This window comes from Lemur catta, chromosome 8 (genome assembly GCF_020740605.2).
Source record: "Lemur catta isolate mLemCat1 chromosome 8, mLemCat1.pri, whole genome shotgun sequence".
In the NCBI taxonomy this organism is placed as follows: Eukaryota; Metazoa; Chordata; class Mammalia; order Primates; family Lemuridae; genus Lemur; species Lemur catta.
The window spans coordinates 99688037-99701562 of record NC_059135.1 but is presented as its reverse complement, the minus strand read 5'-3'; the positions used below and the strand labels follow the sequence as shown (position 1 = coordinate 99701562).

At 44.4% G+C, this 13526-nt stretch overlaps 1 protein-coding gene across 3 annotated transcripts in view; it reads left to right on the top strand.

Annotated features, from left to right (window-relative positions):
* ERCC3 (ERCC excision repair 3, TFIIH core complex helicase subunit) overlaps positions 1-13526 on the top strand; it is a 31352-nt gene that overhangs the window by 8450 nt on the left and 9376 nt on the right. For all 3 annotated transcript variants that reach the window (XM_045558828.1, XM_045558827.1, XM_045558829.1), the window contains exons 9-10: positions 3275-3459; positions 8761-8963. In XM_045558828.1, the coding sequence (XP_045414784.1) occupies positions 3275-3459; positions 8761-8963 (388 nt within the window). The remainder of the gene's footprint in view (positions 1-3274; positions 3460-8760; positions 8964-13526) is intronic.

Here is a 13526-nt window from a genome sequence, read left to right as displayed (position 1 = left end):
TTTGGCTTGAACAAAGGGAGGATGGGGTAGGCATTAATTGCAACAGGGAAAGCTGTCAAAGGAGCAGATCTGGAGGGTTATGAGCAGGAGCTAGGTTTTAGACATGTAGATTTGAGTTGCCTGTTAGACATTCAGACGATGGCAGAATGTTGGAAAATGGGCAAAAGAAATTAATAGATATTTTTCCAAAAGAGGATATACAAATGCCAAATAAGCACTTGAAAAGGGGTTCATCGTCATTGGCCATCAGGGAAATGCAAATTTAAACTACCACAAGATGCTCCTATATGCCTATTAGAGGCTAAAATAAAAAATACTGACATCCAGTGCTGATGAGGTCAGAGAGCAGCTGGAACTTTCACACATTGCTGGAGGGATCGCAGAGTGCATGGTCACTCTGGAAAACAGTTTGTCAGTTTATTATAAAATTACTGGATGACCCTTCAGTCCCACTCCTGGGCACCTGTCCTAGATAAATGAAAATAGGCTAACACAAAAACCCGAACATGAATGTTTATAGAAGCTCTGTTCATAATCTCCAAAACTCAAATGCCCATCAGTGGGTATTTGAATAAACAAACTGTGGTCCACCCATACACTGGAACACCACTCATCAGTAAAAAGGAACAGACTGTGGATGCGTGCAGCTACTTGGGTGAATCTCAGAGGCGTGTTGCTGAGTGAAAGAAGCCAGTCTCAAGAGGTTCCATAGTGTATGAGTTGATTTATATGACATTCTGGAAAAGACAATGACAATACAATGCTGGCCCCACAGAATAGTGGTTACCGGGGTGGAGGCTAGCGAGGCATGACTGTAAAGGGAGAGTGTGGGGGAGTTTTTTGAGGTGATGGGTAGGTCTGTTCCCTGATTATGGTGATGCCTACACAAATGTATTCAGATTAAAATTCATAAGAATGACTCTCCCCCCAAAATGTCAGTTTTACTGCAATAATTTAAAAACTAAACTGAAAAAATGATTAAAGGAAGGGTGGGTATTGAGTCTGTTAGGATTGAAAATTGATGATTCAGAGGATCACTGCCTACAAATGAGTTTAATTGCTTTGTAGCAATTTAGTTGGAGGCTGTGTTTGAAGCTTGGGTGGGCTTGAGGCTTTCTGCTCTATTCTACATTTGGTATGTGTTGATTTCTTTAACCTGTGCTCTGGGTCCCAGCGGGTGGCAGCACACACTTGGGATTGGTTATCTGATGACAAGGACACAAAGGTGCACCCCGCACCATTCCTGATTATGATGTGTGTGTGTATGTTTTTCTCTTGTCTGTCTCACTGGATCAGTTTGTCTGTGGTTGGGTTGAACCAGCTTGCCCTAAGCAATTTTGAGTTTGAGCTTCTTAAGCTCCATGACCTGGCCATGCTTACTGGCTCAGAGAGAAAATAAGGAAATGCTAGTCAATCAGAGTAAGTTTCCTGCCTGCTCGATGTCTACCACGCTGGGTTAGGTAGAATGATCCATCTTAGAGAGTTATCTCAAAAGGTAAAGACTGCTGTGCTCTTGTATAGATCTTTCAAAAGGAACTCTAGTAGGTCTTTTATTAATAAGAAATTTGTATTACCGTACTTGCATATATTAAGTGCTTCCCGTGTATTGGGCATTGTGCCAGTTTCATTATTTCAATAGGTATTTATTGAGAAACTACCAAGTCCAAGTACTGTGACTGGCACTGGAGACAAAGTGGGAGGGACAGTAAAATGATCATACACATAAATGTCAAATGACAACCATGACATAATGTTGAGTGACACAAGTATGTGCTGTGATTTCATTTATATGAAGTTCAAAAAGGAGGCAGACTTCTCTCTGATGACAGAAGTCAGAGTAGTGGTTCTCTCGGGAGAGTGGTGCTGGTCATTGGCAGGAGGGGTCAGGGAGAGACCTCTGGGTGCCAAAACTCTCCATATCCTAATCTGGGTGGCTCTGTAGGTGTGTGCCTGTGGAAAAATGTATTGAGCCGTACACTGCATTGTATGTGAGTTATTCGCCTGTGACAGCTGTTGCAGCTGTAGTCTCGAGAAGGTAATAGAAGGATATGACTGGTTTGCAGGGAAGTCGCCAGTGTCCAGGCAGGGTCTTGCCTCATCCTTCCCTTGGGTCAATGTGCAGCCTCCCTGGGGCTCCCATTAGTTTGGCTACCATGTCCCTCTAACATGAGGGGCCTGGTCTGTGGTCCTTGGCTGTTGTTTTTTGGAATCAGCACAGTCTTTCCTTGCAGATAATTCTGACACTGATTTTGTTTGTTTTTTGTGTTGTGTTTTTTTGTCTGAGTTTGCACATGATGTGTGTACCAACTGTTAACCTTCAGTATGTGTAACTATAAAAACTACACATATACTTAGCATTAGATAACCCTCTGTTATTTTAACGTTCTTAACGTTTTTGATTTGTGTTTTGCTGCATCCTGGCTTCTTTTTCCTTAGATTGTTATGTCTGTTTATTTGCTGAAGTATCATTAGCCCTACCTTTAATTATTTTGTAAGATAAGCCTGACTTAAACATCTCAACCTTCCTTTGGAGCATTAGAATTTTTAAAAGGTGAGCCCATGGAAACCTATATGCTAGGTCTTTTAAAATGAACCTTCATCCCATTTATGTGTTTATTTGATAAATCAGAAGGAAATGTGTTAATAACATTCAAAAGAAAGGAAGAAGAAGGAAGTTGCTGGTTTACCAAAGTGAATGTAGTTGGTAAGTTTGGAGAGGGGAGTTTGCTGAAGTGGGCAGGGCTGCTTGGGGCATAATGTGCCTGCGATTTCATCTCTCCCTTGGACTTGGCTTTCTCCCTGGTTTCTGGGAAGATGGTAGAAAGTTGAGCAGAGCTGGCTGTTTTCATTTCTCTCTCCCCCCAGGTCCCCAGCTACCCCAGCTATCTTTTCTGTACCTGGGTACAAGTTTCAGGGTGAATAAAATGTGTGTGTAATTTAGAGCTTAATGGTATCACAAACGTTGTAGATCATGTTTCAAATTGCCATCTGTGCTGTGCTGATAACCAAGCTGTCGTGAGGGTAATGCTGTGGTTCTCTAACTTGGAGCTTCCTCAAAGTCATTTCTCCTTCTTGTTCTCCTTTTTGTTGTCTTTTGTACAGGTCTAAAAGTGATGATGAAGTGTTCTCACCTAGTCATTTTTGTCTAGAGCCAGGTTCCCATGGCCCCGAAACCCAGGGATTATCCCATGTGGTGTCACAAGGCATTTTAAAATGCCCTGGTACTTGAGAATTTTAAACAGTGACAGAGTGAATGCTCCCATTGTTTCCTCAGCCAAGATGTTCCGACGGGTGCTGACCATCGTGCAGGCCCACTGCAAGCTGGGTTTGACTGCAACCCTCGTCCGGGAAGATGACAAAATCGTGGACTTAAATTTTCTGATTGGGCCTAAGCTGTATGAAGCCAACTGGATGGAGCTGCAGAACAGTGGCTACATCGCCAAAGTCCAGTGTGCTGAGGTACCTGGGCTCAAGCTGGGTGGCTGTCTGAGGGAGGGACTCCTCTCCCTTGGACAAAGGGAAATGATCAGGTTGATCCCTTGTGGGCAGATACATAGGTCAGGGCATGGGCTAACCTGCTGCTACTTCATGCAATGCCCTTAGTCACCCTGTGAGGGGGACAGTATTATACCCACTTCACAGATGAGCAGAACAAAATCCCTTGTGCCAGATCTCAGTCGGTGGTAAAGATGCTAATCCAGGCCACCGGGTCCAAAGTCCATGCTCCTCTTTGCTGTGAGTGAACTCCTTGGGCGCTTCCTGCCCCCACCCTAAGGGAATTCTGGGGGGGTTCTGCGTGGGCAACCTCCTAGGCCACTCCCATTGTCAAGCCTATTGGTTTTGATACCCCAAGAAGGCAGGCTGTGACCTTGATCATTTTCTTTCTAGCACACATTCTCCATACTGTTCTATAATGAATACCTGCACAAGTGTATGCTAAAAATCCATGTTCAGAGGTTAATCTCAGATGAACAACAACAATTCTTTCTACCACCTTAAAATGACTATCCCTCAGTGGCTAGAATAGGGTGCCTCTGTTCTGAGGTGGTGAAAAGGGACCTCTTAGGTAAAGCTAAGTGGGAGGCACCTGTGCGGATGGACCTGCTCTCTTGAAAAAAGTCCTTACCCTTTGGTTGTATCTGTGTGCTCAACACCCATCTTAAGAAGCAGCATTGCCAGACCTTTGAGGCCCTCTGCTCCTCTCCGGTGTGTCTCCCCTGCCTGTCAGGGGTAACCACTATCATGGAACTTATATATGTCATTCTCATGCTTTTTTTTATTATTTTACCTCCTATTATATTTCCCTAACATATGTTTGCCTGATTTTTTAAAAAAAATTTTACATAAATGGTGATGAGGTTATTTATGTATGTTCTTGTTTGACTTCTGTCTTTTCTCAGTGTTTGGATTCCTTGCCTAATGCATTATTCCTTTAATGATGCATGTAGCTATAGTTGATTCCCTTAGATGGCTGTGTAGTATTCCATGGTGCAGATATACCACAGTGTGATACATATAATGGAATACTACCCAGCAGTAAAAGTAAAGTTTTTTCTAATGTTGATAGACATTTAAGTTGCTAAGTGGTCTTTTTTTTTTTTTTTTTTTTTGAGACAGAGTCTCACTCTGTTGCCCAGGCTAGAGTGAGTGCCGTGGCGTCAGCCTAGCTCACAGCAACCTCAAACTCCTGGGCTCAAGCAGTCCTCCTGCCTCAGCCTCCCGAGTAGCTGGGATTACAGGCATGCGCCACCATGCCTGGCTAATTTTTTCTAGATTTATTTTTAGTTGTCCAGCTAATTTCTTTCTGTTTTTTTTTTAGTAGAGACGGGGTCTCACTCTTGCTCAGGCTGGTCTCAAACTCCTGAGCTCAAATGATCCACCCACCTGGGCCTCCCAGAGAGCCAGGATTACAGTCATGAGCCACCACGCCTGGCCAGTGGTCTTTTTTTCACAGCTTTGTTGGGGTATAATTTATACACCATAAAATTTACCTGTTGTAAATGTACTATTCTATGATGTCAGTAGATGTAAAGAGTCATACAGCTGTCCCCACAACCTGGTTTTAGACCATTTCTGCCACCCCAGAACATTCCCTTGTGCCTGTTTGCAGTGATCCCTGCTTCTGCTCCCAGCCCTAGGCGACCACTGATTTATTTTTTGTCTCTACATATTTGGAACTTAGGGGTTTTTTGCTATTATGACATTGTTGCTGCAAATATTTTTGTCCCTATTTTCTAGGGCCCTTGTGTAAGAGTTTCTCTAAAGAAGTGTGATTCACACTGTTGACTGTGACCCCACAGTAGGGTGGTGAAATCATTTTAGTGGGTTGTGACCAGTAGTGTATAGAATCTACTGGAATTATAATACTTAGTAAGGGTATGTATTGTTTCATAAAACTGAGTGTGTGTGTGTGTGTGTGTGTGTGTTTGGTTTGTGGTGTAAAGCAGTCCAAGTGTGGAAGCCACTGCCTTGAAGGTGTACCTAGGAGCAGCATTGCTGGTGGAAGGGTCTGTGGGTGTTCAGTTTCCTAGTCATGTCCTGCTGTTACCAGTAGTCAGGGGTGAGCGAGGTTGCACCATGTCTCCTCCAACACCTAATAGTGAATTTTTTCTTTTAATTTTTGCTAATCTGATAAGTGTGAAATGATAACCCTTCATATTCTGATTTTGTATTTTGCTCTTTATTAATGACATTTTTATGGGCCATTTGTGTTTCATATTCTGTGAAACGTAGGGTTTTAAAGACTTTACTGTGAATAAAGAATTGCTTTGGCTGTAAAGAACCGGACACTCTAATAAAATCTCAACAGGGTATCACCCAGAGGGAGCCAGAAAATGTAACAGCAGTAACACCTGTGGATTTGAGCTCAGCACAGTGTTTGGCATATACTGATAGCTCATAATTGCACAAGGGTGGCAATGTAAGAAACTGTGATGATCACACTGAAGTGGTGCTGGTCACAACCAAAACCTCAGAGCCTGTCAGCACAGGCTTTTTGGTCTGTGCTCGTGCAAAGCTTCCAGAGGATCCTTTGCATCTGTATACAGCCTTGAGACCTTTGGAACTCACAGCACTTCAGTATATTTGCTGGAGCTGCCTTTTGCTTATAAGCAGCACCAAGCACAGGATCTAGCATAGAGGGGCCCATGGGAATATTACTATCATTCTTACCTACATGCTCAGATTACTCCAGATTTGACTAGTGGGACACTCTTCCACGTGGCTCCTGTGTCCATTTGACATGCCATTCTTTGAGCATGTCCTTGCTTTCTGGCAGAGCAAGATTATTTCAGGCTCATCTGGTGCCTTCCCTCCCCTGGCCATGGACTGAGCCATTTCTCCAAGGAACCTTGGGTCCTTTTAGTAAAGAATGGAATTTAAAAACAAAGATCTGGGTGTTAGGTGTGTTCATTACTACTAGGATGTCATTGGTCTGCTAACGCAGGTGAGGACAGAGCGAGAAAGTGTGAGTGTATATGTGTACATATATGCATGTACATACATCTGTGCCTGTCTTGTCATCTGTCTGTAATAAAAAGCATGAGTTTATAGTGATAACTTCAATGTAATCCAGTGTCACAGATTTCATTTGAACCTTCCCTCTTTCCGTATTTATAATTCCTTTCTCAGTGAGAAACTTGGCTTCCATTATTCATAACAGAAACTTCCTTATTTGTTTAATCCTAGAATATACATAAAAGAGTTTCAGAATTGCTAATCAATACCACTATGAAAAACAAAAATAGAGTTCAATATCTGGTTATAATTCTTTTTGTCTGTGGCCTGAGGGTATAAAGTCCAAGTACTATATTTCAGCTGTTTAAAAGTTACTTAGTTTGGTTCTTCCACCCCCACTTCTGTATGGTTATGATATTCCTTTGAAATTTAGTTAAGTTCATTTGTTTTTATTTTTATTCCATTTTTGTTCTGCCATCCACCTCCATCCTTGTTGATATTTTATGTTCATCATGATGTGGTTCTGAGAGTCTGAACCATACAAAAGTCTACTTTGGGGAGCATCACTCTTCCCCACCCTCCTACCACTCCCTTCTGAGCCACGCTCTCGTCATTTCTGTTGATTCTTCCTGTATTTCTTTTGCACAAATGGGCAGATGGTGTGCATTTTCTTATTTCCCCTTCTTTCCTACACAAAAGGTAGCATACTGTAGACACTCTTGTGCACTTTGCTTTTTTCACTTAACAGCACATCTTGGAAATCACCCCATAGCATTTCATAGAGGTCTTTCTCACTCTGCTTTACAGCTGCAGTGTATGCCATTGTGCAGCCATACCATAGTTTATACAACCTCCCTCCTGTGTTTGTGCATTTAGATGTCCAGCATTTTGCGATTATAAACAAGCCTGGAGTGAATCGCCTTGTGTTGCTTGAGGTGTATCTTCAGACCAAATTGGGAGTGGGATTTTAAATGGAGTGGTCAGAAAAGGCCCCCTGAGGTCCATTTGAGCAAAGATTTGAGGGAGTGTGCCATGTTGGTCGCTGGCGGCAGCCCTGAGGCAGGGCTGCTGCGGTGTGGAGGGGACCATGACTCGTCAGATCCCACACACTGACAGGCCTTCAGTGAGCCTCCCTGGGTGCCCACACTGTCAAAACAGCTCTATTTGTCACCTTTGTGTCACCTCTCCCCTTGTTAGCATCGTGGTTCTATAGGAGGAGAGAGACCGAGGCATAGAGAGGTTAGTCACTTATTGAAGGTCACACCAATAAATGGCTGGGCCAGGATTCACATTCAGGCAGGCAGCTTGGTTCTAGAACCACTCTTCTGCTTTTTATTCATTGGAACTTGAGATGATTTTAGGATGCACAAAAAAGTCTTATTTTATATAATTATTAGTAAACTTAGTGTTGGAAGGTTGAGATAGATGGATCAGCTGATCTTTAATAATGGATGGTCCATTAATATACCATGGAATGTCTGCCTAAGTTGCAGCCACTTTCCTCATGGCCAAGGTAGAAATCCTTCCCAGTTGCCTGGGGAAGCAGTAGGGACAGCAGGCCTGGTCAGGCCTGATCGTCAGGGGGCTTGTCTGTGAAATTTCCTGGATTGTTAATGTCTTGCATCCAGTGGTGCTTTCGCATCATTTAATAAATGTGCAATGTCTTCCATTCTTTACCCTACCATACCCCTGAGTTTGAGACGATTCTTTATACTAGCCTGCGAGCTTACCAGTCATAGATTTTTGTGGGTGAGGATTGGGGTTCAGGGCACAGGGATGAATGAAGGCTCCTCATACCACATTGCTGCCTGGTAGCCTGGCAGTGAAAGGCTACATGCTGATGGCACCAGGAACCTAACTGAAGCAGTGCTGGCCCTGCTGGGGAAGTGTGTGTGTGTGTGTGTGTGTGTGTGTGTGTGTGTGTGTGTGTGTAGGGGGCAGTTCCTAGTAGCAGTGCTGACTCGTGTGTGGAGGTGTGTTCTGAATGGAGGAATTACTGGCACCACTAGTTGAGAATCTGCTTTCCCTCACTTACAGCTAGTGTGAAAATTATTCCCTGGTATGATTGCATTTAAAATGTTTAGGTGATTATTAATATGTGAGAGTGTTCAACATTAAGTGTTTGGTTTGGTTTAGTTTTGTTGTATGCATGTGCATATTTACAGTTTGACAGTTACAGTGAAATATAATTTACATACCAGTGGTTTGGTTTTGTTTTAAAGCTAATTCTGCCAAATGAAGGGGCTTCAAGAATTTTTAATTGTATGGTGTTAAGAGTGACCCCTGACTCTTATTGTTTCACAGGTTTGGTGCCCAATGTCCCCTGAGTTTTACCGGGAGTATGTGGCAATCAAAACCAAGAAACGAATCTTGCTATACACCATGAACCCCAACAAATTCAGGGCTTGCCAGTTTCTGATCAAGTTTCACGAGAGGAGGAATGACAAGATTATTGTCTTTGCTGACAATGTGTTTGCCCTGAAGGAATATGCCATTCGGCTGAACAAGTAAGCATTGAAAACTTGGAGTTGCCTCCTGGCAAGTATTCATCTTCCCCACTGAGAGGGCAGGAGGTGCCTGTTTTTTTTTCTTAAAGCTCTCAGGAACTTAGTTCTATGTCCCTGGGCCTAGGAACCCGGCAAGACTGAGAAGCAAGTGGTCGGAGTCAGAAGTCAGAGCATATAGAAAAGCGAGCCTCGTCATCCTGATCTCAGAAAGCGGGGCCAGAGAGTTGGACTGAGCTGGGTGGGGCCTGTCAAAGATCTGGGCTCCAAGGGTGGGTGGGAGTTGGCATCTGGAGTTTCAGGCTGAGTGAGCACTGTGCAAGGAGACCAGGCCACACCGTGTTGTCCAGGGGCTAGTAAGGCAAGGTAGGCTGGGCCAGCATCCCAGGAAAGAGCTTTAGAGGAAGTGCTCACCCCGTGTCCTCCTGAACCCATGGCCCCACCCAGATATCTGTGTTTAAACCTAGCGTGTTTAAACCTGTTGTAAATTCTCTGCCAAGTAAGGAGGAAGGGGCCTGTGCTCCCTTCCATAGTGCAGCGGGACTTGCAGGTGCTGTGTCACAGAAGGCAAGGTCCTCTGTGTAGCCAGGTCTTCATTCTTCTTGTGGGGGTGGAGAGGGAAGAATGATTATGACTAGCTTCTCTTTGGCAAGCTCTATGCTAGCTGTACTATACGTGTTTTATTTATTCTCACCTTAGCCATGTGAGGTATTATTCCTATTATGTAGATGGAAAAACAGGCATATAAAGATTAAATTTCTCAAATTTCTAAAATTATACCTTTTTTTCAATTTAGACAGTTTTTCTTTAGTAAAGTTAACATTTAGATTATTATGAAAAACAGCAATTACCTGCTCCCTTCTTCCTACACACAATTCCTATTCCCATTCCCTGAAGGCAGCCACTTTCAAGGCTTTTTTACTGTTTACCTTCATATTTCTAAATAATAGTTTATGTAGGAAGTTCCTGATTATCATTAATTGCTTGTTCCTACTATAGGAGTTGAGGACTTAGCTTTCTTACATACTCCACTCTCTACCCCATCCCTCTGTTTCTTCTCCCACCATCCTTGCAATCCAGTAATAGCACAAGTTGGGGGTTAAATTAATCTCCAGTGCTACATTGTTTTGACTGTATAAGTATTGTTCAGGAGAGCCATATAGTGTACTGTGATTTCATTTTCTTTTTTGTAAATATTTCTTTTCCCTGGAGTTAATAATTGCCTTGTTGCTTTTGCTTGATTTTCTATACATTTAATAATTTCTCCCCTCCAGATTCCTCACGTAACCATAAACCCAATAGAGTCAGGTAATCTCAGATCATTTTTCTCTCTTTCCCCGGTGGAATCCCCACTAGCTCTTCATCTTCCCATTCTGCTCTGGCCTGCTTGCTGTCTAGGCATCGCCCTGTGGATTCCCTGGGCGTCTTTCTTGTGTTGGATCCTCTATTTCCCAGTCTCAAGTCTACTTTCTTGGTCACTCACATTGATGGAGCACATGTTCCATTAGGTTCCTGAGAGAAGGACTGTAAGAGGGAAAGTTTTTAAGACTTTGAATGTTTGTAAATCTTTAAGTGACTTTACATTTGATCAGTAGATTGGTTGGGTCTTAGAATTAACATTGGAGCTTCCAGTGAGGCTGCTCAGAAGTCTGATGCCCTTTGATTCCTCTCTGTATGTTATATGTGTGGTTGTGTGTCTTCATTCTCTCAGGAAGCCGTTAGGGTCACTCTCTCAGATGTTAGATCTTCTGAACAGCTTCTCCAATTTTCTTATCTTTTTTCTTTTCTTCTTATTAAAAAATTTTTTTGAGACAGGGTCTCACTCTGTGGCCTGGGCTGGTACAGTGGCATCATCACAGCTCACTGCAACCTCAGACTCCTGGGCTCCAGCAATCCTCATGCCCCAGCCTCCCAAAGTGCTAGGATTACAGGCTAGTGCTACCATGCCCACCTTTCTTCTAGTTTTTTTTTTTTTTTTTTGAGACAGAGTCTCACTTTGTTGCCCGTGGCATCAGCCTAGTTCACAGCAACCTCAAACTCCTGGGCTCAAGTGATCCTACTGCCTCAGCCTCCTGAGTCGCTGGGACTACAGGCATGCGCCACCATGCCCAGCTAATTTTTTTTTCTATATATATATATATATATATACATATATATATATATATATATTTTTTTTTTTTTAGTTGGCCAGATAATTTCTTTCTATTTTTAGTAGAGATGGGGTCTCGCTCTTGCTCAGGCTGGTCTCGAACTCCTGACCTCGAGCGATTCACCCGCCTCGGCCTCCCAGAGTGCTAGGATTACAGGCGTGAGCCACCGCGCCCTGCCTCTTCTAGTTTTTAATTTCCTTGTCTTCTTGTTCTTCTCTTGACACTTGTTCATTTCTGAGAGTTTTCTTGGTAACTCTTCCTGTTTTCTGATTACGATGCCTTCTCTGAGGCTATGAAAGCTTTTAAAGCTTCCTTCTGTTCCCTACGTATCTTTTCTTCAGGTTTTTTGTTTTGATTGTTTTCTCAAGAGTCCTTCTTCTGAGTTTTGGTAATCCTTGGCTGTATTTTCTTATTAAGAGTCAGGCACCAAAAAGCTGACAGACCTTTCTGTATAGCTTAGTGGGTTTGTCGACTTGTGGACCTCACCAGCAAGTGATTGGGCAGAGACCTGGCTGTTTATGTCAAGAGACTGCCAAATGCCAGTATCTTTAGGTCTTTTCTCTTGGGCTGAACAGTTTCTCCAGAGAGGAATTTTCCAGTCTCCTGGGCACTGCGTGTGGCGGGGCTGGGAAGCAGGGTGTGGAGTCTTAGCATTCGTGCTTCACTTTCAGTCTCGCCTTTGCCCTCAGCTCGGCCTGGCATCCCATGTGCAGACCTTCCTGTCCAGAACTGAGAAAGTGAGTCACCAGTGCTCCGCCTGGGGGAAGGAGGCCTGCCTGCTGCCAGGCAGGCATCTCACTGCTCCTCACACTCTCTCTGCTAGTCCTCCTGTCAGCCCTCCTGCCCACCACCCCACCTTCCAAGGCAGCTGGTGACTAGTTCCCGAACCACTTTGTGTTCTGCATAGCAAATCGGCTTGTTTTGTATTGGCTCTCCCTCATGTCAGCCTAGGCTTCTGCCTTCTCTAGTCTATTAGCTCAGGTACTGTGCCTGCATCCATCTGCTTTTCAGCTTCCAAAATGTTACCTGCTTCTCTCATGTGCTGTTATTTCTTCTCCTGTTCTCCTTGTGGGCATGTGTCCTTCACTGTCACATTAGTGTCAATTAGAGCAGGGCAGTGAGATAGTGCCTATGTTTACCATGTCATTTTTAATGGCCATCATCCTGCCCACCCCGGCCCCATTGCAGTGCTCCATCCAGACTCTTCCTGGGGCCTCCCTCAAGGGCCTCCCCCACCTACGTTTGCAGCACACCTGAGGCTTGTTGCTTGGCTGCAGCCTCTGGGCATCTGCTTGGGCAGGGATGTTAATTTGCCTGGCACTGTCCACTGAGCCAGTCTGGCACCATGAAGGGCAGCAGACTGTGGCTGTCTCAGTGGACTAGAATGATAATTACAGCTTGTACTTGATACCTTTTTTTTTTTTTTTTTTGGTACCTTTAGCCTTTAAAAGTATGAAGTGCTTTAGTTTGTCTTGTTTTCTTGCTTTTGAAATGATCCTGTGGATTCCGGGCGTTGCTGCATCCTTAGCGTGATGCTCTGGTGTGTGTGGAGTCTCGGAGCTTCTGGCTTCTCCCAGCCTTAATGGGAAAGGAATGGGTGTCACTGAAGCGCTTTGCAGGAGAGGCTGTTAGGGTTGCATGGCAGTGCCGGGTGGTGGGCAGAGCAGCATCTTTGGAGTTAGACAGACTAGATTTGGGTCCCAGCTCCTCCCACCTGCTGGAGGAAGGAGGAAGGAGATCTGCCTGCCTAAGAGGAGGAGCTGGGACCTCGGGAATGTCATTTACCTCTCTGAACTTCCTTTTGCTCTTCGGTCACATGGAGATACCACCACCTACCTCGGAGGATTCTTGTGTGTCGGCATCTTGTAGGTGTTCAATAAATGTTAGGTTCTCTTCTGGGAGAGTGGTTACGCTTTGTGTCGTCTCCTGTATGAGAGAAACCAAGGGCTCACCATTGTGTGAGTAGTTTTTCCTATTGATAGCAGAGGCGAAAAAGTACCACCTAAAAATGTAGATGTCGAGAGAAAGGCTGTTCTGATGAGTGGGGCTTCCTAAACTTTTGTCACAGCATGACACGTGTAGAAAATGAGGAGACTGTGTGATGGCCTGGACACTCGATACCAGGCGAGGCCGTCTGTGGCTGGGCTGATGGGAGGCTGTCAGCCTGGGTGTACAGCTGTCCCGGGCCCTGCCCGGCTTCCCCACGGGCAGGGGTTCGCTCTGTGCAGCACGCCCATGCCTGTTTCCTAGCACGGCATTGGGGAGCGGGCTCCTAACCCTCGGTCCCCCAGGTGCGAATTGGGGAACATGAAACCTGCCTTTTGCAGTGCTGAGGAATATTGGCAGGGATGGATTTTTTTGTTTTAACACAGTGTTGGCATTAGTAGGCCCCATGTACCTGGTGGCTTGTCCTCCT